The sequence below is a fragment of the Pezoporus wallicus genome, unplaced genomic scaffold (genome assembly GCF_028554395.1).
Source record: "Pezoporus wallicus isolate ANWC-B61680 ecotype Strahan unplaced genomic scaffold, APGP_CSIRO_Pwel_v1 contig_11133, whole genome shotgun sequence".
In the NCBI taxonomy this organism is placed as follows: domain Eukaryota; kingdom Metazoa; phylum Chordata; class Aves; order Psittaciformes; family Psittacidae; genus Pezoporus; species Pezoporus wallicus.
The window spans coordinates 2,245,158-2,268,710 of NW_026636583.1; the positions used below are offsets into that span (position 1 = coordinate 2,245,158).

At 46.4% G+C, this 23,553-nt stretch overlaps 2 protein-coding genes across 2 annotated transcripts in view; both read right to left on the minus strand.

Annotated features, from left to right (window-relative positions):
* The window catches only part of TCEA2 (transcription elongation factor A2), a 64,274-nt gene extending 64,191 nt beyond the window's left edge, over positions 1 to 83 (minus strand). Inside the window, exon 1 of the mRNA XM_057400959.1 lies at positions 80 to 83. The gene's annotated coding sequence lies outside the window, so the exon portion shown is untranslated. The remainder of the gene's footprint in view (positions 1 to 79) is intronic.
* PRPF6 (pre-mRNA processing factor 6) lies at positions 84 to 23,353 on the minus strand. Its single transcript, XM_057400950.1, has 21 exons — positions 23,235 to 23,353; positions 22,282 to 22,450; positions 21,347 to 21,465; positions 20,636 to 20,714; positions 19,556 to 19,732; positions 18,593 to 18,748; positions 17,845 to 17,939; positions 17,013 to 17,169; positions 16,641 to 16,803; positions 14,054 to 14,172; positions 13,150 to 13,368; positions 11,646 to 11,768; positions 10,764 to 10,885; positions 9,545 to 9,683; positions 8,436 to 8,555; positions 7,079 to 7,255; positions 6,131 to 6,264; positions 5,588 to 5,679; positions 3,441 to 3,555; positions 1,411 to 1,537; positions 84 to 693 (listed from the first exon to the last, which is right to left on the minus strand). The coding sequence occupies exons 1-21, from the start codon at positions 23,303 to 23,305 to the stop codon at positions 541 to 543; spliced, it is 2,826 nt and encodes a 941-aa protein (XP_057256933.1). The 5' UTR covers positions 23,306 to 23,353; the 3' UTR covers positions 84 to 540.
* Between the last annotated feature and the right edge of the window lie 200 nt (positions 23,354 to 23,553).

A 23,553-nucleotide genomic window follows, 5' to 3' on the forward strand; every position in this document is an offset into this window, starting at 1 on the left:
GGCTTGTGGCTACAGACTGAAACAGGGGGGCTAGCCCATCCCCTCGGCTGCTGGTCACCCCCAGCAGGACTCCACTCATCTCCTTCAAGTCCATTCAGTGCAGTCAAACAGCAACAACCCAGATCTGCTGACAAGGAACCAGCATCAGATGGGCCAAACACTAAAGAAACCGCACAGAGAGGGGCAGGAGGGGAGTGCATGCCAGGGAAGAAAGCAAAGAAACTGCTAAACCCATCCAAGCACTAAGTAAAGCTTGTATTTACAGGGGATTCAGGCATTGAAATGAAGATGCCAACACAGCCACCCAAGACCACTCGTCTCTCCTCCATGACACCAGCATTCAGATGTGCTGCAGAACCCTATGACTGTGTTGTGTGAACCAAGAGCACTGGGAAGAGAAGAAAACAGCTTTTCTTTCTGGAAGAAAGCTCTTCTGTATCACCCATCCTCCAAAGTCTGTTCCACTGCAAAGGTGAATGCACCGAAAGCAGGTAAGCAGGCAAGTCCTACAGAGATGACTCGGGATGAAGGCAGGGGACTCTAGAAGGTGTTTTTAAGCTTGGCTGCCACAAGCACGAGGATCTCCCCAATCTTCTTCTGCCAATTCTCTATGTCCTTGGAGACATCACACCAGAGCTCCCCATGGCGAGGCTCGGCATTCTCACAGCGCTTCCTCACCTCTTCTTGCTGTTCCTATGAGGAGGAGAAACAACAGTTTGCAACTCTCTCAATGGCCCCAGCACAGAGCCAAAACAATTCCCTCCCCAGCTCAGTTTTCCCAAGCTTATGGTGGGTTTTTGCTTTGGTTTTTAAAGGTATGGAGCCCTCAGTGAAAGCTCAGCAGCTCTGCCTTGCTGAGCAAACTGACTTACAGACAAGCAAGCTTTGGCTAAACTGCAGCAGAAACTTCCTCTGCATTCCCACCTGCACGAGAGCTGTGCAGCGAGAGGTTCCTCTGAAGTCAGGAGAGAAAACACTCCCATCATTTCAGCACTATCAGGCAGTAAAAACTGCCCTGAGAGATTAGAACAGACTGTCCCTGCGGCTGCGTTCACGTGCAACCTGCGCTTGACACTTGTGGAGAGGCAGCACCAGCCACACAAACCCAGCACCGCAATTACAGGAAGATCTATGAGAGAGCTTGCATTATACAGCAGGGAGATTGATTTCATCGATTCCTGCACGACCCAGCATGACTGTGGACAGCTAAGCAGCTTGAGAGACAGCTCAGTTAATGACAGAGCCTCTTAAATAACCACCACGCAGGCCTGTTCATGCTCAGTCATGACAACGCAGCCTCATCTGCGAGCCACACAGGCGGCAGAGAGCACAGCACAGCTCTGCACATGCAGCATCAGCCAAGGATTCCTGCTGCCTTCCCAGCTCCCTGCTCCCAGCACACACACTCACCTCCGTGCCATGCTGGAGCTCGAACTTGTAGAAGAAAGCCCAGGCATCCCCCAGGTCAGAGTCGATCTTCACTGTTCGGTGGAACCATTCCCTGGCCTTGGTTATTTTACGCTCGCTCCAGAAGAGCCTGGGGAGAAAAGCGACCGTGAGTTGACCAACAGCCTATTTCCGAGGAACCCAAAGCACTCCAACTGAAAAGCTCTCCAGATCTTGCAGTTCTTTGCTCTCCCAAGAAGGAAACAGCAGATTTCACAGGCATCTGCTGACTGGCCTTCCCCTGGGAAGAGACAGGACTGAAATGAACATTCACTGTTTTCTCTTCACTCTCCCCTAGTGAGGCATGTTAACCAAGAGACAGACACTCCTGAGAGGGGAAGTATTGCTCTCCAAGCTCAGTCTTTGCTAACTCAATGGCTTAATTCTGCTGGTCCAGACTGGGAACAGGCTCACATGCCTACACGATTTCCCCTCCTCCAACTTAATATTTCAAGTTGAATTTAGCATCTAACAGCTAAATAGCTCCTAAGAGCTGAACACTACCTGCAGACCTACCTCATCAGCTCCACGTTACAGGGAAAGGTGAGCACTTCCATGCTCCCATCCCAGCCTGGCACCCAGCCCCAGTGCTGCCATTTCATAAAGGTACTTATGAATTCTGGAAATTCTTCCCAGTTATTATCCAGCTGAGTCAATAGTCTCTCGGGTTCACTCCTCTTTGCATTAAGAGTTCATTTAAGCTGGGAAGGCCTTTATCAAAGCAGACTGCCATCCCTCATAAAGAGCTTAGCCAGTCATAAAATTATACAGCTTATGTGATTGTTTCTAAGCCCTGTAATACTCTTGATTGTTCCATGTTAAATAAACTGTGATTTAACACAGCACGAACAATGACAGCAGAGGCTCAACTCCTGCAAGCAGTGGCCATTTCCAGCAACCCACTTAACACAGCTGTTATTAGACTTGATGGTATCACTGTACCTACATGCAAGTCGTGATGGGAGGTGGGAGCTGTTTGTGTTGGGATTAGCTGCTGAACTGTGAGAGGCTGCACCAGGAGGGGCCTGGAAGCTGTTTCCATAAGGCAAAGTTAACGTTATTCTCCCTTGCTGCTATAGCTGAGCGAGTCTGCTGTCATGATCTGGCAGAACCCAGCCCTGCAGTCACTTGAATGTATCCTACGGTTTTCTTTGGCTTATAAAAAAGAGTTATGAAAGAATTGGGCAACTGTTTGGGCAAAATTCCTCCTGCATTAACCTCTTGTGGTGCTCACAAAGGAACAGAAGGAAGTTTGTTCCAGTCACGGCTGCTGCAAAGCTATTCATCTGGTCAACGAGGATACGGAGTAAGTTCTAATAGCAAGTTTTCATCATTGGAAGCCTCACAACTCAATCTAGACAAGAAGACAATCCCTAGTAAATTATCTTTCCATTCCAGAGAAGCAAACTACAGCAGGATGGTAGCCTGCATTCCAGGAAGGGCCCCAACTCAGGAAAACCGACATAGGAGAAATTCAGAAGAGGAGAAGACTACAACAGCTCAGGGTTAAAACAAACCTGACAGAACCTAGGAGAGAGAGAAAGATGAAGAACACACTGTCAGCCACATAAAAACTGACAAATAATCAGGCAAAACTGTCCCTACTTTATCACAATACCTAAAACACACCCTAAAAAACTTACTAAAGTCCAGGTCACCTGCAAGCACACCGAAATCCCTTTCAAGGGATGGAAAGCAGCGATTTTCAGAGTGCCATTACTCAGCACTGGAAAAGGGCTCAGTGTGAATGTATTGTTGTCTGTGCTGCAGTCCCAGCCCCAGCAGAACAGCTCGAGGGCAGGCTGACATCCCCTGCTTTGAATCAAGGGAGAGATTTGCACAGTTACTAGGAGACAGCTTGAGAGCTGTTACTTGCTTTGGGGCTTATTAGAGCTGCTGCAGCCAGAATCACACGGCTGTACTCGAGCGCAATGTTTCACCCTGGATGCAGCCGAAAGGGGTTATTTTTTACAACATCAAGGCCAGGAACTCACTTGGCCACAGCCAGCAGGACGTGTGGGTCGTGTTCACACTTCTTGAGAGCATCCACACTCTTGGTCTTGCGTTGCGGTCGCGCTTCAAGGAAAATTGCCTCTGACCACAGGATTCCTGAATGAAGTCAAGCAGGAAGATTGTTAGTTCCAGCATTAACCCTCCCCATCCTGTCACAAGCAGCACCACTGACCACCCCCCCACTCCCCAAAGGTTATCAATGCCCCAGTCTCATCCCAGATGATCCTTTCTGCATGGATACTTCATCCAGCACTCTGAAGGTTTGGCTACCGCATACACCACGCTGGACCTTCACTTCTGAAGGTCCCTGCACCACAACCCCCCCCTGCAGCTTCAGTGCTCCCTGTGCTGGGGGGCACCAACCCAAAGCTCATGCCTCTCGGATGAGACATTGCAAGCAGTGGAACAGGGGAGAGCAAATCATCATTTCAAAAGTGAAAGAGATCCATCTGTCTGAACGGGAAACTGCAGCGACAGAAGTAGTCCCAAGAGGTGCAAAGCACAATGTCTTGAAGCAGTTCTAAGGGTGCCAAAGAGCACCAGGGTCTTATTGATGCTGGCTCTCCATACATACAATGAAGGACAGAGTAGGTCCAGGAAAGCCAGGTTTAATCCCTACATCCTTCCACTGCCAAAAGCAAGGAAGGAAACATGCTCGGAGGAGCATGAAATCTCCAGTTTCTGCTGTCAGCCAAGCACACCTGGTGATCACTTCAAAGCAAAGCTTGAGAGCTGGTGTCTGCCAGGACTCTGTGCTCTCACTTCCCATCAACTGCACATGGGAATACACGCAAGCGTTCATGACTGCAGTGACACCGGAGCAGAGCTCGTCTTGCTCTTTATATATATAGGGTCAAACCTCATTTTCCCAGGCCTGCTGAGGCCACAGTCATCATTAGATTTCAATTTTACTCTTTGTGCAGCCGGCTCTGCAGCAGCCACATGCAACCAGGAATCAATTCAGCACTTGATGGATGCGAGTCGCTGGTTTACCCAACTGTAAGCGTCCAACGAGCTCACTCCTCCTTTTATTCTGCTTTGTGGAGTTTAAAGATAGGGTTGGAAATGATTATATTTCAACAAAAACTGAGATCCTGCTGCCCATTTCCATAGCAACAGGCAGATTCTGTGAGAAAGCCTGCGGTGGCAAACCCTCATTAAGCATTAGGTCATTCCCAAAACAAAGTGGGACTTTGGGTGCTGTTGCTTTGTTGACCCACTCGCACGGTGAGCAGCTTGCAAGGGGTTTATCATGGCATAAAAGTCACTTAATTCCCAATGATTTCACTGGGACATCAGCAGCCACCAATTAAACACCTTTCAAAAGCCAGCCCGAAGGCAAACTGGAAAGCTTGTCCTGCACAAGACTATTGCGTTTTGCAGTTATGTGACATCTCCTCTCCAAAAGATGTCAACATGTTTAAATCATTAAAGTCTTCCCACAATTCTGCCCAAAAATAGGGAAGTATTATGGACTTTTTCCTCCCATCCCAAGAGGCAAATGTTTCCACTGCTAGTTAGAACCAACTGACTTTCATTCTATGACCTATTAGCCTCTTCTTAAATGAGCTCAAATCATCAAAACCCAGGACTAAACATTTATGATCCCTCTCATCATGACTGTGCCTGAAGTTTGTTACCAGCACAAGTTATTCAGCACAAAGTCAGGAGTGCAACCAGTGCAAACCAGCAACAGGAAGCATCCTATGGTCAGCTGTGCTCCAACAAGACAGGGAAAAACCCATTGTTTGCCACTGAACTTCCCAACTACAAACACTCAAGAGTCTTTCTTCAGTTTTCAACCCTTGGCAGGCTTGTAGCAGCTTCAGAGACAAGCCACCCATGTCCAAAGATGCTTTCCCAGGAAACCTGGGACCACAGACCCAAAAACATGCTGGATACTACAGCAAAATGGAACAAACACCAGCCTGTGACATCCTTGGTGTGAGACAGCACAAAGCAACTGGGATTGCTCATGACGACCCTCAACATTTGCACAGGGATGACTGGCACCTCTCCAAAATGTAGTACTTTGAGACCTGGCCAGAAAGGACACCTTGGAAAAAGATGTGTCTTTATCAGCTGGGCAAAAGAACCATGTTTAAGATAGAAATGAGATCCAGCTCACCTGAATTGGGGCATTCTTGCAGTGCCTTGGCCATCAGAGTGTTTGCAATGTTCTTTAGCCCAGCTCTGTACTCCAGCCGCACCGACTCCAACCTGGTAAGGAAGATGGTATTTATGAGAACACATTCACCATGTGGAAACAAACAGGGAGTCACACCAAGGTCACTGGAAATTGCAAACATCTGCCCATATTGTGAGTGTGTGTAGGTGATTGACATCTTCCCATTCCTCTCCATCTAAAAATAAACCTGACCTTTACTCTATAATGGCCTAAACCAAAAGCAATCTGAAAAGGGACCAAAAGAGAAGTGAAAGAGCCCTGAGTGTTCATGCTGTGTGCATTAAAACCATCAGTAGAGAAATAATTAGTCCCCAGCTCCTTAGAGGAGCTCCATACTAGCCAGGATCACCAAAGTATTCCTGATATTCAGGATAAGTTGTTAGCCCAGCCTCAAATGGCTGGGATGATGTGAAATAGCTGGCCTAGAAAAGGCCATTTCTATTGCTCTGTAGCCCAAACTTAGTTCACCTCCACACAACTCACCAGAGATCTGGATTCTTTGGATTCTTTAGGCGAGACTTTTCCAGGATAGCTCTTGCTCTGGTCAACTGCCCAACCTTCTCCTCCAGCCTCGACAGCAGAAGCCACAGGGGTATGGAGTGTGGACACTTTTTCAGCTGTTAGAAAAAACATGGCAATACGCAGACATGAAAGCCATCTTAGAACCCTTATAGAAAATAACTTCCCTCCCTAAATCCTCCTGGAGAGCTTAGAAGAGAGACAAAGTGGATTATGTTGCTCAAATTTCTCCTTGTTAAGTCTTACAGCACAGCAGTCCCATTTCTCCCACATCCCAGTCGGGTCCATCAGCTATGACTGAGCTATGTCAGCAGCAAGAGAAAGAATACACCTCCCTTAATAACACATCTACGATTTGAGCTGTCTGGAGATGGAGGGCTCATACATACTCAAATCACAGCAACAGAGGGGCTTTGAAGCCTGGGAAGTCATCAGGATATCGGCACTGGCAGAAACCTGCTTCCCTCTGACTTTCAAGGCTGAGGACTTTCAGATGCACTCACACCCAAAGACACTGATTTCCATTTAAAAGAGGCAGGAGTGCTCTGTAAGCCACCTCCTTTTACAGTGTGTATCTAAGAGCTCATTAGGAGGCTTTCCTTTTAAGAGCTCTGCTTTTAGCATTTACAGGTCTCAGGGAATTAATTGTGCAATGCTTTTTCTTCCTACCAGTGAGCAGTCAAACATACAGCAAACTCTTAAGCAAGAATGAATTCTGCACATGGATTTTGGGCAAGACAAATTCTTGCTGCTTATTCCAGGTCCCAATATTTTTGCTTGGTTATTGTTTTAAGCAACGACAGAGAGAACAGAAACCATCTTTGGTTAGGCTGAGACAGAGCCCTCTCCGTTTTGATTCACAACAGACATCCCCAGCAGCACAAAGCAAACATGCAACACCACCCATCTTACCCCTTGATTATATGCCTCCCGGGCTTTGTCCACCAGCTCTTTTTGTTCCTCAATTTGTCCTTTCATCATCCACAGTTTGGGGAAGTCCTCGTAGTGCTTCAGGGCTTCCTCACAAAGCTCCTGGGCTGCAGCAATGTTCCCCAGCACCCATTCTAACTTCACTGACTTCATGAAGACCTGAAAGCAACCAGAGCCGTTTATCACTAGCAGCCACTAAAACACCATCAGTCCCTCAAGGCAGTGGGTTCCCATTTTCATATGCTCATTAATGTGATGAATTAGCTAATAAAAATGTTATTAACTACCTAATAAATAACAGTGGGAATAGCTAACAATGAGAAAGGTATTGTCCAAATAGCCAAAGGAGCTGGGGCAGCACAATCAACCTGTATCTCACCTATTAACACAGGGCTGACATTTGTACAATACTCATTCAACAAGCACAACTAACTAATGAATTTGAGCCTCCTTCAACAGCACAATCTGATCTCCTTACATCCAGACTACCCAGACCACCTATTCTCATTCGTGCCTTCAAGTTGCAGCCGTTGTCCTGCCCATTAAAAGCTGATACACATTTTTCTGCCCCCAAAATGCCTTTCCTTTGGCTACACATGGAAGTTACAGCTGTGGGAAATACATTATAGACCGAAGGCTGTTTCACTACTCTTCGATCCCTGTCCTCCCTGTTCCCAAACTCCCCCCACCATGACTTCACAAGAGAAGCATCAAGTCTTGAGACCAGAGCTCCAGTCCCAGCTGGAGAGAAGCTCCCTGGCTGACAAAGGATGAAGAGGGCAGTTAAAAAGATGTAGATGAAGCACAGACCGGGGAAGACACAGAGACCAGACTAGTTTTAATCTGACTTGGACAAGTTAAAATGGGTCTGTATGAACAGCTAAAAACCGACAGAGTTTATCATGCCAGAAGTGACTGCAGAGATAAACCCAAGAGTGTAACATTAAACAAACACGACCACAGCTGTCTCTAGCACAGCAAGCACAAGCGAGTCTGCTGTGAAAGTATTTTCTCTCCCTTTTTTCCAAGGCATGCTTTTGGGCAACAGGAACGTTACACAAACAGCTGTAAAGTGGGAATTTCCTGACTTTTGCCACTTGTGTTAAATAAAAAAAAAAAACCCTGAAAGCCTTCACTTGATCCTGGCTTTTCTTTCCCATCAGGCCATGATTTGGTGTCGCAACTCACTGGCGAAGCGGCCACATGCCTGCAAAAGGCAATGGCAAAGAGCCACCCGGTCAATCCCTGAGGCCACAGAACTGAAGGAACTCCTCCTTCCGTCTCAACTCCCCCGTGGCCAAGAGAGGTCTCAGCCTCTCCACCCTTCACACATCCTTACCCTTGCAGTGGGGGCACTGCTGCGAGCTTTAGCCAGCAGCCTCCTTGCTCTTTCATACTCATTGTTCTCCGACTCGAGCTTCACGGCAGCAAGCCAGATCTCCTCGCTGTTGGGGTTGGCCTGCAAGAACATCAAATGACAGACAAATGCAGGCAGTGAATCAACAGCAGATTTAATCCTCCGTTTGATCCAGATTAAAATTGAAATCAGAGCTCTGTCAATCCACAGTAGGGTGGGTTTTTTTTTTGCTTCACAGTTCAAGCTCCTCCCAAATCTTCTTTGACCTTTGAAGTTCAGAGGAGTTCTCCAAACCAGATGCACAGCACTAAGATACGTGCCAGCTTAGAAGCTGGATGCTTCTCAATTGCTGAAAAGCGTTAATGCTTCATCTTCTGAACTTCCAGTTTAAACACTGAAAACATCACAGGGTCTGCCACAATGAGACCCTCGTTTTATTATCCCTGAGCAAAACAATAATGAAGCTGGAATTCCCAACTGAGGTCTGTGAAAGCTGCTCCAATAAAAGTCATTTCAGTGGCAACCAAGGGAAGAAGCCTTCAGGATGGTAACAAAAAGCACCAGGAACAAATTGAGGAAGTAAATATCTTTTACCCTCCAGCTCAGGGTTTGCTATCACTTAGCTTTTGAGCCTCATTCCCAGTTTTAGAACTGTACTGCTCTGCCCATCTTTCTTTCTGCATCCAGCAGAGAATTCCCTTCTGGGAATCCTCTGTGTGGATTAATGGGCTTGGGCCAAGCCATAAGTAATGCAGTAACATCCTTAATTAAAGTAGACCACTACCTTTCTTACTGAGTAGGCAGATAACCCAAGACAAGGGGGTTCTGATCCATGGCTGGGGTTGATGGGAGCCACGGAAGTGGGATTAGTGGTTTGTGAACTCAGAACGTGGTGTGGTACTGCTACAGGAGCAGTAACACATCCTGCTGCTATTTTACAGGAGAACATTGTGCCACTCAAGACAATGTAAGACCAATGGAAGCCCCTATCATCTTGCAAGGCAGCAGGGATCAGGTGTTGACAGAAGGAGCCTGCTCTGGGTTCTTTACCAGTTGTACTTCACACCATTGCACAAGTACAAGAGACCCACCTGGAAAGCCAAGGCCAAAATGCTTCTGGCTGCTGGCACATCTCCCGCCAGCCACTTGGATTTGGCTCCCATGAGCCAGAGCACTTCTGCTTTGGGACAGTGAGCAACAGCCCTCTGCAAAAGAGCCTCCAAGGATTCTCTGAGACAAGAAAGAGTAAGTTAGGCTCCCGGGAACTATTCCCACCATCGCTCAGTGCTATAAATATAGTTGCAAAGTCCAACGTTGTAAACCTTGATAAGGGGTTTCATAACAGGGAAAGGGTGGGGTCTTTTTTCACAAGGGTTCTGAAATCAGCACTCCACAAACGGCTCATTGTTCGGCCACCTTTGTTTGATAGTCCCTGCCGAGAGAGCCTTCACACACACAGCCCCTGTGCCTTGGAAAGAGGAGCTCTTCTTAAACCTTAGAAACTGGGACAGGAAGTTTTCCACAGTTATCAGATGAAGCTGGCTTCATCTTATTGAAACTTGTTTTCTCCTCTAGAAACTCGACTTTTCAGGTAGAATAAGGGGCTTAAACTGGGAAATGTGAAACAACATCATAAGCAAAGACATACTTGCTCCAATAAAGGAAAAAAGGCTTCAATGAGGCAGAACTCAGCATCTGATCGAGCTGAATATGTCCCTGCTCATTGCAGATGACCTCTGAAGGTCCCTTCCAACCTAAACTGTTCTATGATTCTGTGATCTGCAGTCACTTCCACACTACAGCCCTGTTGGCTTTAATGATTCTGCGTGTGTAAGTGGTCTTATAAATACCTTATAAATAAAGCAGATCTACTGCTTTATTTGCTTTATTCTAAACTCCAGGCAGAAAGTTTCAGACATGTAAAGCTTTATGAATAAGCTTGAAAAGACTGAGCTGTGACAGTGTAACACCAAGCTGAATTCAGACTGTAACAGAAACTCACAGTGTGATCAGAAAATGTCAGAGATGCTCAGCAATGAACTAGTTTATCTATGACAATTAAACACATGCTGTATTTTTAGGTGATTCACAGCTATTTTACCAAAAGATCCCTATTGCCAAAAGACCTTCTCATGACTTCATCAAACCCAAAGATGCTCCAACCACAGTAACAGCAAAGAAGGCCAGACCTGCAAACCGAGCCAGCTGAACTGACTCGTGCAACACAGCACTTCAGGGATCACCTTGTAGCTTTTCTTCCTCCCCATCCTAAAGGATGAACCCCCCCCAAGGATGATGCAGCACCCAAACCTTGTGCCATGGTTCTTTTCGAAGTAGGCTGCTCGCAGCCACACGCTCTTCTTGCTGGGGAAGACTTGCAGGGCATAGGCATAAATTGCTCGGGCACACTCCAGGGCGTTGTGAGCTACACACTGAGGAGAAACAGGACAGAGCTAAGTCAGCATAGGGCTGCACTGAAATCAAGTGCAAGGAGTTACACGTGCATAATTCAACAGAGAACTCAGTAACTCAGAGTAACGCCTGAATTGGGGTATTATACACAACAAAATAGTTACTATCAGCTTTATAAAAGGAGGAATTGAAGATAGAAGTGTCTATCAGGCCTTTCAGTGCACTGACACACACAGGACAGCTTGAAAACATTACTAAGGCACTGGAAAGGCTCTCATGTTCACACTTCATTTTTACAGGCAAAAACCAAGTGCTACAGCATCTGCCCCTCACACGCAGTGAGCTGGACATTCTTCATGCTGAAACGGGGTTTCTTTTTTAGTGCATGTTCAATCAAGAAAGCCTGGTGAAACTTTTACCCACTCCCCTGGCCACCCTGAGAGGTGGCCACTCTTGAGTTATAATGCTCAGGTATTGAAACTTAACTCCCAGTTCCTTTAACCAGACCTCGACACACTCAAACCAACCCCGCAACCCACACAAAAAGCAGCAATTTATCAAAATAGCGACTTTTTGCTTAGTACAAATTCAAGTCTAAAGAAAGCTCTACAATACAATAACCTCCCGAGAGTCAGAGTGGCCAAACACAGGCAGGTGTGTGGGAAACAGGCTTTTTCATGGATAAAACATGTCATTTTCCAGGCTCCAGTTCAATTTCCCTTAACTGAAACCCAAACAAACCCCAAGCCCAACATAAAGCAGCTTCACAGCTGGACGTACACTGTCTGCATCCTCCATCCAGGTATGTTTCCGATCCTCCTCCTCAATCCCGATCCCAATGACAGCTCGCATGATTGCCTGGCACGTGGCCACACTTCCAGCTTTATCGCATTCCTCAGCATCCTAGAAACAAGAGCAAAGCCCTGAGAGCTCAGCACAAGAAGGTAGATCCTGCAACAGCAGCTCCTCGAGCACAGAGACACATTGTGGGTCACTGCAACACTAAATATGTCTTATTACTCAGACATCTGGACACTAACTAGGGAGCCCATAACCACATGGAAAGCACTGTAAGTTGTACATAGAATCAGTCAGAAGATGGTTAAGAAACAGCATATCAGCTGCATCCACTGGAAAGGAGTGAGTGTGACCTTTCCAGCCCTAACAGGCTCCTCTTACAGCTGCACTGAGCTGCTGAGCAGGGATGTGGCCAATGAAAATATACAAGAATTTGAGGAGGAAGAATTCTAACATCAAATCTAGTGACCTTCTTTCAGCTCTGAGTTGATTCTTAAGGCTCAATAAGGGCTAAGCAATAACTCAATTTAAACAAATACACCCTCACCCAGTGTAAAGTTAAAGGTGCAGAGGCTCTTTCACTAGAGCATATAGAGAAAAGCAGTTTTCTGATACACAAAGCTTTCAGAAAGCCAAGCTTGTCTTGCTTGGACTTGTTAAAAAGACCTCTGATCAGATAGCAGAAGTGGAGCAGTGCTGGCACTGAAAAGGAACTCGAGAAGGCAATGATACAGAGGCTGGGAGGGGGGGGGGGGGGTTAAACAGAAGTTGAAATTAACCTTTCATTGTTTTACTGCTGTAAAGAAAGTTATAATTGGTTTAGATGTTAAACGAGTATCTTGGTTAACATTAAAATACTTCGTTCATTATCAATACTCTTTAAAGGAACATACCAAGAAGATTTTGCTGCCTACTACAAACCAATAAAGGACTAACAAAGTATTTCCTGCTGGCTGCATATGCATTGTATCACAGAATCCCAGCCTGGTTTGAGTTGGAAGGGACCTTAAAGCTCACCCACTTCCAGCCCCCTGCCACAGGCAGGGACACCTTCCACTAGAGCAGGTTGCTCCAAGCCCCATCCAACCTGGCCTTGATTTGTATTGATTTCATACAACAGTATCTGACAAAGACTTGTTGGGCAAACAGATACCCTTTAAGGCAAGAGACATATTGAAAAACCACATAAATCCTTCACTGCAGGCTTAAAGCTTCTGTCCTACTTAAGGCAGCAGCTGCTTCAACTTGAAGCTGATTATCTTCCAAACCAGAAGCAAACCAGACATTCCTCAGCTCAACACACGCAGTGTCACCCCAGTGTATCACTTACAGCCTTGAACTTAGTCAGCTTTTTAGTCTCCCCTCTTGTATCTTCACAGGGATCTCCACTGATAAGCCTAGTGCAAAATCACCCCACAGTATCTAGCATCAGCAGCCTTCAAACCTCAGTGCTCATCTGGGTCTCTAACCAACACTGAGCAAATACCTGTATCCACTGCTCCCTGTTGATCTCCACACCGTTAGCCCTGAGGGATGTGATGGCTCTGTCAATGATTTTCTCCACCATCTGGGTGTTTCCATTGGCTTCCTCCAGCTTGGCAGCAGTAATCCAGATGTGCCGATCTGTTGGAATATTCTCTCGGGCTTTGTTAAGGACTTTCCGTGCATTCTCGTACGTCTCCAGCCTGGCCAGTGCAAGCCACAGCTGTGGAGCAACAGAAGATGGGTTTCAGATTAGAACAAGGAGATGACAACGCTGCTCTAGGGCAGTGTAGGCCGGAACAGGTAAGTAGCTTCAGGCTGCTTGCTGCTGGCTGGCAACCGTCCTCACACAATACAAGCAGGGTGCAGAATATCAATGGAGAAGTAGTAGAAACAGAGTCTACTCCTGCCATGAAAACTCAGTCCTAGTCCCCTGATGGATCATCATATGGAGAAGATCACAGAGATATCATCTCCATTAGCAGGGCTGCGTATTTTCTGTTCACATCACCTTTCAAACAGCCAAGTGTGACACTCTGCTTCAGGGCTTCAGAAATGAGCAACGTTGTTTTCGACTCCCCATGCTATGTCTATGCTTGTTTTCACAACTGGGGAGGCACTACCCATCAACAGGAACATGGCTAAGTGGCTACAGCAGGCACAGCAGTGCACTGGCATAATGAACCTAACAATTACACAAGAAAATGAGGCATGTAATGACCAGCAGACAACGAACTCTGGGGAGAAGAAAAGCACAGTCCACTACTCATCACATCCTTCTCATTGTGGCATAAAGTGCATGGTAGAGAACTCATCATGCGCTCCCCTGCCTCCTGTTTTCAAAGCTCTGCTGTCAACCTAAAGCCATGAGGAGGGGGTTGCCTTCTTTTCCTTCTTGAAAGACTTACTTCAACACTCGTTGGACAGCACTCCACAGCCCGGCTCAGCATGATCCTGGCATCCTCAGGTTCCTCTAACTCCACGGCTGCTTTCCACAAACGCACCGAGTTTGGAACATGCTCAAGGGCTAGAGGGGCAAAACCATTCTGTTAATCATGACAAAGTAGTTTCCCAAAGAGGGCTGCATGTTTTAAAGATGATATATTGAAGGCTTTGCCCTATTACAGATGAGATTTCCTGAAAAAGGGAAGGGAGGGAACTACACTTCCATTAGCTCTTGCTTCAACAATGAGAACTTCAAATCAGAAAATAAAAAGCTAACTTAATTTTAATTGGAACCAGGCTTTGGAAAGCCAAAGGCTCTTCCCCTGCCTAAGCTGTAACTGCATCCTCTGCAGTAAAGCACTTTGCTGAACACAGCCTCCAGGCTCAGCAAATGAGCATATCTTAAAACTGGGTAGCCCTAATCATGCTGGGTCTCCCTTTATAAAATGGAGCATCTTCGATACTAATAAGACAACTTTGCTCCTTAGATGTTGGAACTGTTCCTTCGGCCTGTGGGCATCTCCTGACATCTTAATGGATCCCAGATTAGCTTCCCAATGAGTTACTGGCCTGCTGTGTAAAAATAAAACAGGAGGATGCCTAAAAGCTTAAAGGTATCACTGACACTAACACCCTACGCCACTGGATCCCACGTGTTCTTTCAGCAATCCATATGGGCTCCATCCAATTAAGAGTCTTTGAGGCTTCCTTAATCTTCTCCAGGAGTAGCTAGTGCTGGTCAAAACTGCATTCCCTGCAGACTGTTCTACATGTGCTGTCTGAAACATTCAGGTCTAAACAACTTTTCTCAGGCTGCTTCTTTATAACCTCGTATCTGACAGATACACTAAGAAACTAAAGGGGTTTCTTAGCCTTTTGTCACTACAACTTACACCACAGCCTGCTGGTGTTAGCTGTGCTGCAGTATTAGTTTAATTGCTTCCAAGGTGATCGTACATGAACATGCTATAGTGACAGAGGACTGAGCTCATCCTTCTGCAGCACAACAGCAGGACCATAGAAACGGGCGGAAGAAGCATCTAGAACTACACTGAAACCAGCTTCCAGGCAAGGCTGTCCCTTTAAGCATTCCTGCAAAGGCCAAGGCACACTGCTGAGCCTCAGAGCACACCCCAGCTCTACAGAAACACACAGAGCATTTACCAGCACTGTGCGCTGGGGATTGGGCATTAACTGTTTCCTCTCAGTCTGCAGTAGGAGATTTCCTGAGGAATTAAGTGAATCAGATGAGCCTGCAAGAGCTGAGAGCACCACTCAGCAGGACACAACATGTTTTCATGGAGCTGCCAATATTTGCACCTCGAGATGCATTTTAAACACTCAGCTTGCTGGCTTTCCAGTCAGAGAGAGGCTTTGAAACTCCAGAGGTTCTGCTGGATGATAGGAATGGTCACAGCCAACAAAACACATCATGAAAGATCCCATTCCAGTGCCATTACCTGGCAGTCAGTCAATTTTATTTGAGGAGAAATAATGGGTTAAACTGCCACTGATCTTAAGGTTGCATATACAAACAGTTCCCAGCATCATATTCCTGCTGTTCCCTAAGTAGCAGAGGAGCACTGTGAAGCTGTTCACACGGAGAAACTGGAAAGAAGCAATAAATCATGTTCCACTCCACTACCAGCTTTGTATTGGAGATGAAGTAGGTGGCTCCAAAAACTGAAGCAAGATGTTCTTCTCTTTGCAAATACAATGTTTAAAGCAAATCTCGCTACCTAATGTGTCACTGCTTTCACAGAAGGTGCTCTCCTACCCAAGCTGGACTCAGAAATCTATTTCTGCTCATGTAAGAGTGTTTTTCTGTTCAGTATCTACTATTGTTCTTGAGGAGGATGCACAGTGTCACAGGGGTGACACCACAGCACTGCTTAGCCAGTGGAAATTAGAAAAGCTACTGAATGGTTAATATCTGAACTCCTATAACTTCAAACCCAGGAACCTGTAAGTGCCTTTCATCCATATGCAGTAAGCAGTCATTTCACCAGAGATGCACAGTTTTACATGCAATTGTAAGAAGTATGAGGCAATTTGCTTGCTTTGAAGCCAAAGCATTCAATACTGTAGGCTGCTCCACAAGAATTAAGTGTATTAGTTCCAGACCCTTTTCCCTGTCTAAATTAAAGTCAGAAGATAAAATTGACACAATCCAGTAGTCATGAAGGTTCTAATCTCTACTGCTACAGTCCCAGTAACTTAAAGTAATCAAAGGATTAATACTATGAACCTGCGAGGAAGACCTGGGTTCGGAACAACACAACAATCCACTGTTAAAAAGATCATTGTTTGGAAAAGACTTGGATGAAGCTGGAATTACTTTTGGGAAGTGAAATGTCATTTGCAATTGCTCAGTTAACAGCAGCTTTCCACTGAAGGGTGTTTTACAACTACTTCAACAACAACTTGACTCAACAGCAGCAAGCTCCACATTATTAAATGCCCTATTCTCCCCAGGGATGCAAAGGAAACCCCACGATGCAAAGAGAGGGAGACTCGGGCTTTGCTCCCTGACCCCACAGAAGCTCTCACCTTTCCTCAGGACACGTTTCTTTGCCCGGATGTCTGTCTCCAGCTCTGCTGCTCTGATGTAGATTCGCACAGACTGCGGGAGGTGGCGGACAGCTTGAGCCACAACGGCCTTGGCTGTATCCCCAGGCTGAAGCCGAGCAGCTTCTAACCAAACATCTTCACTCTGCCAGGAGAAAAGAACAATCTTCCCTTACATCAAACCAAGAATCTAAACTTCGAGCTTCTGGTTAAACACATGTTCTCTTGATGCCGCAGAGTGAAGCTGGATCAGATCTAGCCTGACACAAGCTCAACAGAGACGCTTGCTGCTCTTAACCACAACCTTTTCCTACTGCCCTGCAAGGATCAGCGGGGAAGCAAAGCAATTCTGACCTTAGGGCACATCTCTGTGCCTTTCATGATGAGGTTTCGAGCTACTTGGAGCTTGCCAGTGACCTCCTCCAGTCGGGCTGATGCTATCCAGGCTGGAGGATGGTGAGGATTGGTCTCTCGCACTGATTTCAGGAGCAAGCGGGCTTTTTTGATATCACTAAAGGAAGAGGAAAAACAGACAGGAAGATTTTCAGCACTGTAGCAAGTAATTGCCCTGAATCAGTGCTTCACAGCCGCACTCAGATGCACAGTAACCCTCATCTCAAATATTTCCTTACTAGTGACACAGATTACATGCTACCAAACAAGCTTACAAATACACATTAACACAGTGAGATCAACATGAAAATCAGTTAAGTATTTAAGCAAGATATTGAGGAATTACAGCTGGAAGCTGATAAGCACAAGCACTGACTGAAGTCAAGTATTAGCATCAACATTTGCACCTATCACTTTGTCTTTAATGGCAATTCTTTATGAAACTGGTGGCAAACTTGAGGTTAAAAGGGTCTTCAGAGGTCATCAATGAAGCCTAAATTAGCAGCACAGGGATACAATTAAGCAGGTTCTTCCCTGGCTGGCAGACAGCCACAGTCCAAGGATAGAATAAAAACAAGCCCCACAGCTGATGCAGCCAGGTCAGATGATAAATACCTCGGTTGACAGATTAAACCAGACCTCATATTAAAAGAATTCATCCTCAGAAACCCACCCGGCATCTGGTACAAATTAAATGCCAGCTGAGAGCCATTGGCCCAGACAGATTTCCATTTCTATGCAGGATCACAGCCATCACTAAGAGGATAAATCAGTTAATCCTTCTTAAACTTACTTGATATCTCCTCCATGGGTGGGAATCATGGAATTCAAGTCTGTCAAATATCCTTTGGGGTCCACTACAGTCTGGCCACTCACAGAGTCTGACACCTGGGAAAGGCAAATCAGAGTTACTGAAGTGACCATTCACAGCCCCCCATAGCATGCAATAAACACTGGAAAAGACCCTGCAACTGTACAAGAAACCTGGATATTCACCTCTTACCAAAACCAAGGGATGAGGGAAGCACAAAGCCTTGCTGATTAGCTTTTTCAACTTGTGAAGTACACAATTTTCATGATTTAAATTTAATACCACTGAAAACCCAGGGAACAAGCAGCTTGGCTTTCAGTCACCAACAGGTCGTGCAGCCCTACCAACTAAAGCCCATTTTTTTAGTTGAAACCAGATTTAGATGGGAAAAATCAACGAAAAAGAACAGAACTCAACAACAAATTAAGAATAGTATTTTTCATCCCTGTGCAGGATAGAAGAGATGCTTCCCTTGGTGTAACTTGGCGTAACCAAGTGCTGTTCACCTGAAGTCCATCTCCAGTACAACATGGCTCTCCCTTAATGACCAAGACTTCCAGAGACAAAATTAATTCCCAGGAAATTCTATTAGAGGTAAGGGGATTAGGGATGGAGAAGTACAAAATTATATCACAGCTGAGGTGTTTCTTCTAACACCCAACAGAATTAAAGACACTTCTAAACCCAGGTCTTACACAGCAGCACACATCCTGCCTTGCCACATCCTTACCTGGCTTAGCCTCATATCCATCAAGGTGTTCCTGGCTTGGCCAATCTTCCTCATATCCAATTCACCTGTCCCAGGTGTCATTAAGCCTGGTGTCATTCCTCCTGGGTAGGGAGTGTTCAGGCCCCCTGGATATGGAGTATTCAATCCACCAAATTGCTAAAAACAAGAGTGGGAGAAACGCATTCCTCAAATCTCTTCTGAGGTTTCACAAGTACATCAGGCTGTTTGGGGATGCCAAAACCCCAAAGGTCCCTCTCAAACAGTGGCTTTCCTGAACCACAGAGCATCTCTCATACAGGTTTTGCAAATCTGGAGGTAATGACTCGAGTGTAGCCAAGTCAGTGACATAAGTAACAGGAAAGTGAAAACTTAGAGCATAAGCATCTAAAAGCAGCACATTTCAACAAGAGTATCTACAAAGAAGTCCCAGAGACATCTAGTACCAGTACAGGGCCAGCCTGCTTCTCCTGAAACTCTATCACCACAGCAGGCTGTGGCCATGTAGCAACAAGACAAATTACTTCATTTTCAGATGACGGTCATGCAAATAGTTTTTAACACAATTGCTTGAGTGTTGGGCAAACCATGAGCTGAAATTACACTCTATTTTCTGTTCCATTTTTGCAAAATTAACAGAAACGGATACTGGTTATGCTCAAAAAACCTCATTATCACCATTCTACAGCCCAAGAAATGGAAAAGAAACACTTTCTTCCACTTTAATCACAAGAACAAGGCTCTCTCTGCCTATCTTCAAGTCTTCTCTGGCAATGGGTGTGCACTGAAAGACTCCAGCAAGCACAGGAGTTGAACATCCAGCAATTCCTCTGCCAGACTCACACCAAGTGTTTTGGTCAAGTACCTCCCCCCCCCCCCAATCCCACACATAAATCCACACTTCAACCCTCACCTCTGATTATAAAGCACAGATCCCACCTTCACCAGGTTTGCTTTTGTACTCACTGTTTGGCGTGGGTCCACAGAAGTGTGATTCTCCCCTGACTGCAAATGCTTTGCAAAGAAGCTGTCAGGCACAGGAGTCAGCTTCTCGTAGCGAGGATTCCTCTGGCGCTTGTTCCTGGCATCACCAACTTCTGGGATACTCAGCCACTCTTCCTCTGTGACCTCTGCCAGCTTCCGCTGTTCAAAGAGGAGGTGGCATCATTATTTACTGTAGAACTTGTTCTTTTCCATTGCTCTACTTCCTTAAGGGATTATTCTTTCCTTAAACTTTGACTTAAACATCAAAGGTCAGATTTTTTTCCTAATCCAATGTACAAAAGATGTACATGCATTCCACTAGAATCTGGGTTTAGTCCAGACTGAGATTCCAAACCAATCTTCTTGTTAAATGCAGTGCTTCAAGTATTCAGGTTAATCTCAGCACCTGCAGCACTGAGTGGCTTCTTACTAATCATTAGCCAACAGCTTAAACAACACATTTTATTTAACAGCATAAGTCAGGAGCTCCTGATCAACTACTACTCCAATGCCAACACATTATCAATCCCTCAAAGACAGAGGTGAGGCACCTGCTCCAGAACTGATGTGAAGCCACAATAAAGTCAAACCAAAAGCCTGGTATCAGGATTTGCATGAATTTCACTCCCTTGTGCAGCCACAAATAAAGTGCTCTACAGGCAGAATCTCAGTGTTCTCCCAGATCCCTCCTGAGCAGCTTTAAACACCCACTTCCACCAGCTGAGTGCCACTCTGAATGCTGCTGTCAGCACAGACAATATGGCTTTAGCAGCGCAGATTGCATCCCTGCTTGGGTTTAAATCAGCACTAATTTAAGTGGCTGTAACTGCAGCTGGCTGAAAAATCACACTGCTTGAGAGGGCTCCAGGCCAGGAAGAGGTTCTGCACCACCAGCTGCCAGCTTCAATGCCATTTACTTTCCTTTTCCAAGAGGAAATAACTAATCTGGCAAATAAGGAGCTACTTGTTTGCTAACATACAAAATCTGAGCAAGGAAATGCAGAACCATATCCACCTCTCACACAAAGATAAAAGTCACACTTGAGATGTTTTTCTCCTTACTTTCAAGTCTGAGAACTGCTGCTGAATTTTGGGTCGTTCCATACGGTATTTCTCTATTTCCTCTTTCTCTCGTTGTTCCCTGAGGAAAAGGAATACTGAGGTTATGCTCCAAGGAGCAACCAGCAAGTCCTTAAACCAAGTGTTGATCTTATATAAAAACATGTCTGATCAGAGCCAAGGCGTTAAAAAGAGTATTTTATCCAAGTTTAGATTATCAACATTATGGCAGAGATGTTTCATCAAATAATACAATAGTGTAAAACCAGGCATCTCCAACCAAGAGAACTTCAGCCTTTAACCTCCTCTTACCTATAGATCAGGTAGTGAGCTTAACAAGTTCAGTAACACTCACCAGTTTACAAGACACCTGCATTACATGATGCTTCTAACCATCTCCAGTGTGATGTGCAGTATGGAATGTGTCAAAACCAGTTACTCAGCATCTCCCCCATCATCTTAATAAACTTAAGTATGGTGAAGCAACTCAACCACACCAACTCTCAGAGCAAGTTATACAAAATACCCATCAGTCCTAAAACTTGGAGCCACAGGGTCCAAGGTTCAGTATTAGAACAAAAACTCTGTGTATATCTCAAAACAGACCCAGCAGACAAAGGCAAATGTGAACTGGAAAAAGGAAAGAGGTAGAGGAAAAGTCTAAACCACAAACTAGCCAGAAACACCCCGTGCCAGTGCTGTGATTCATCCTACCTTCGTTCTTTCCTGCGTTCATCCATCCTCTTATCCAGAGCTGCATAAATAGCATCTGCTTCCTCGTCATCCTTCTCATAGGGACCACTTGAGAAGAGGCTCCCAGCGTACCCATTGAACTATGGATTTGGGAAGAGAAAAGGGAAAGAAAGAGGAGGGAAAAAAAGCAATATCCTCAGTTTAAAGCTTCTGTTATGTTCCTGCTAGAGGCAACAGTCACCCAGCACAAGGAAAATGCAGCAGAAGGCTATTTCTAACAACATGGCATCAGACTGACACATCCCTGCAGCAAAGCACTTGCTTCTCCCACCCCCGGTGGTTCTTCTCCCACATCATTTCAAAAGCAAAACTGCTTCCAAATTGCTTCTTCCAGAATGGCTCTATTAATCAATAACTGAGATCCCAGTATAGAAAGGCCATTTTCTTCCATTAGCCACTTTTGGTTTTAAACTACTGAAAGCAAACCAAAGGAACACCACAACATCTAACTGACCAAAGTGGGATTTCAACACAAGAGCCTACACAGGCCACATAAAGACAAATATGTGCCAAAGCATAAAAGCTGAGATTTCTTTTGTGGCGAATTAAAACATACATCTCCCAAAGTACTAAAATACTTAACTAATTACTTAGCTTAGTACTTAACTAATTTACATTAGTACTTAAACTTCCAGATCTACTCCCAAGACTCTCAGTGCTTGGTAGAGATAATTAAACCACAATATGCAGACCAACAGCACACCTCAAATCTGCACTATGCCATTATGTATAACAATAACAATAATTATTTAAAATAAATGGGGAAAAAAGGAAGTACTGCTAGAAAAAAGCAGGGAATTCTACTCTTGTAACCTCAGGTTTCATAGGAAGAGAGCAGAGAGTTAAGGGACTCCTCCTCAGGGAAAAGCATCTCCAGATGATGACAATCTCATCACCTCATCATAATTGGTGTCATTCAAATCCTCATCGTCATCATCAGCTGTTTGGTTCTTCTTCATCTGATCCCCCACAGTTCTCTTCCCGGGCGGTGCATGGCGATCGTCCACGGGGTCATTGGCATCACGGGCAGGGCCGATATCGGAGCGGGTGGTGAAACCTGTGGCTCTGTGGTGGGGAAGCACAGGCAGTTCTTTAGCACACACAACCCCCGTGGCACACAGCCAGGCTGGCAGCATTATTACTTATAGCACACAATAAGAGTATCGTTCTTCTGCAAGAATGGGATCATCCAGTCCCCGTCTCGCTGTCCTTTTATAGGGAGCGCTTTAGCTGCAAAGGCGCTGCAATCACCCCCATCTGTGGAGGATCTCTGCTGTGGAGCCAGGCTAAGAGAGCTGGAGAAGAGAAGGCTCCTGAAGGAGAGACCTTAGCGCAGCTCCAGTGCCTAAAGAGGCTGCAGGAAACTGGAGAGGGGCTTTGCACCAGGGATGTAGGGACAGGCCAAGGGGAATGGCTTTAACCTGCCAGAGGGGTAATGCTGTGCACTTCCCAGGGCACCGACAACAAAGCCACCCCTACGTAAGGGCACAATAAAGCAGCAGAGGCCAAACACGGCTTGTACCCTAGGAAGAGCACGTCCCTCCCATACCCCGCGCCCTGCCTCACACAAACCCACCCTGATACACCGACTTTTGAGAGGGCCCCATGGACACAGCACAGCCTCAGAGCCGGGATGGGGGGGGGGAAACACCGCTTAACGCACCCCCGAACCCACCCCCGGGGCCGGGCTCGCCTTCGGACACAAACCCGCCCTCCTGAGCCGCAGACGGGGCCAGCCCGTGGCGGTGACACCGGGAGAGCCGAGGGCAGGGGACGGGGAAGCGGGAAGGCCCCAGGAGTCCTGAGGGGGAAGGCGCAGGCCGGGCCCTGGGGGTAACGGGGGGCTCACCCGCGGCCCAGCCCCGGCACGTAGCCTAGGGGCGCGGGCATGCCCAGGAACGGCTTCTTCTTCTTGTTCATGGCGCCGGTGGCGGCGGCGAGGTGGGACCGGGACAGGGACTGAGACCGGGACCGAGGGAGCGGCGGCGGAAGCTGCGGCGGAAGCAGGCGGGGTTAACGGTGCAGAGCGTCACTTCCGCTCCTTAAGGAGCTGAGGGAGCAGCGCGCCCCCTGTCGCCGCGGAGGTCCGAAGCGGGGCGGCGGCGGCGGCGGACCCGCGCCCGCGTGTGCGCGCACACCTCACGTGCACAGCCGCGTGCGCGCACACC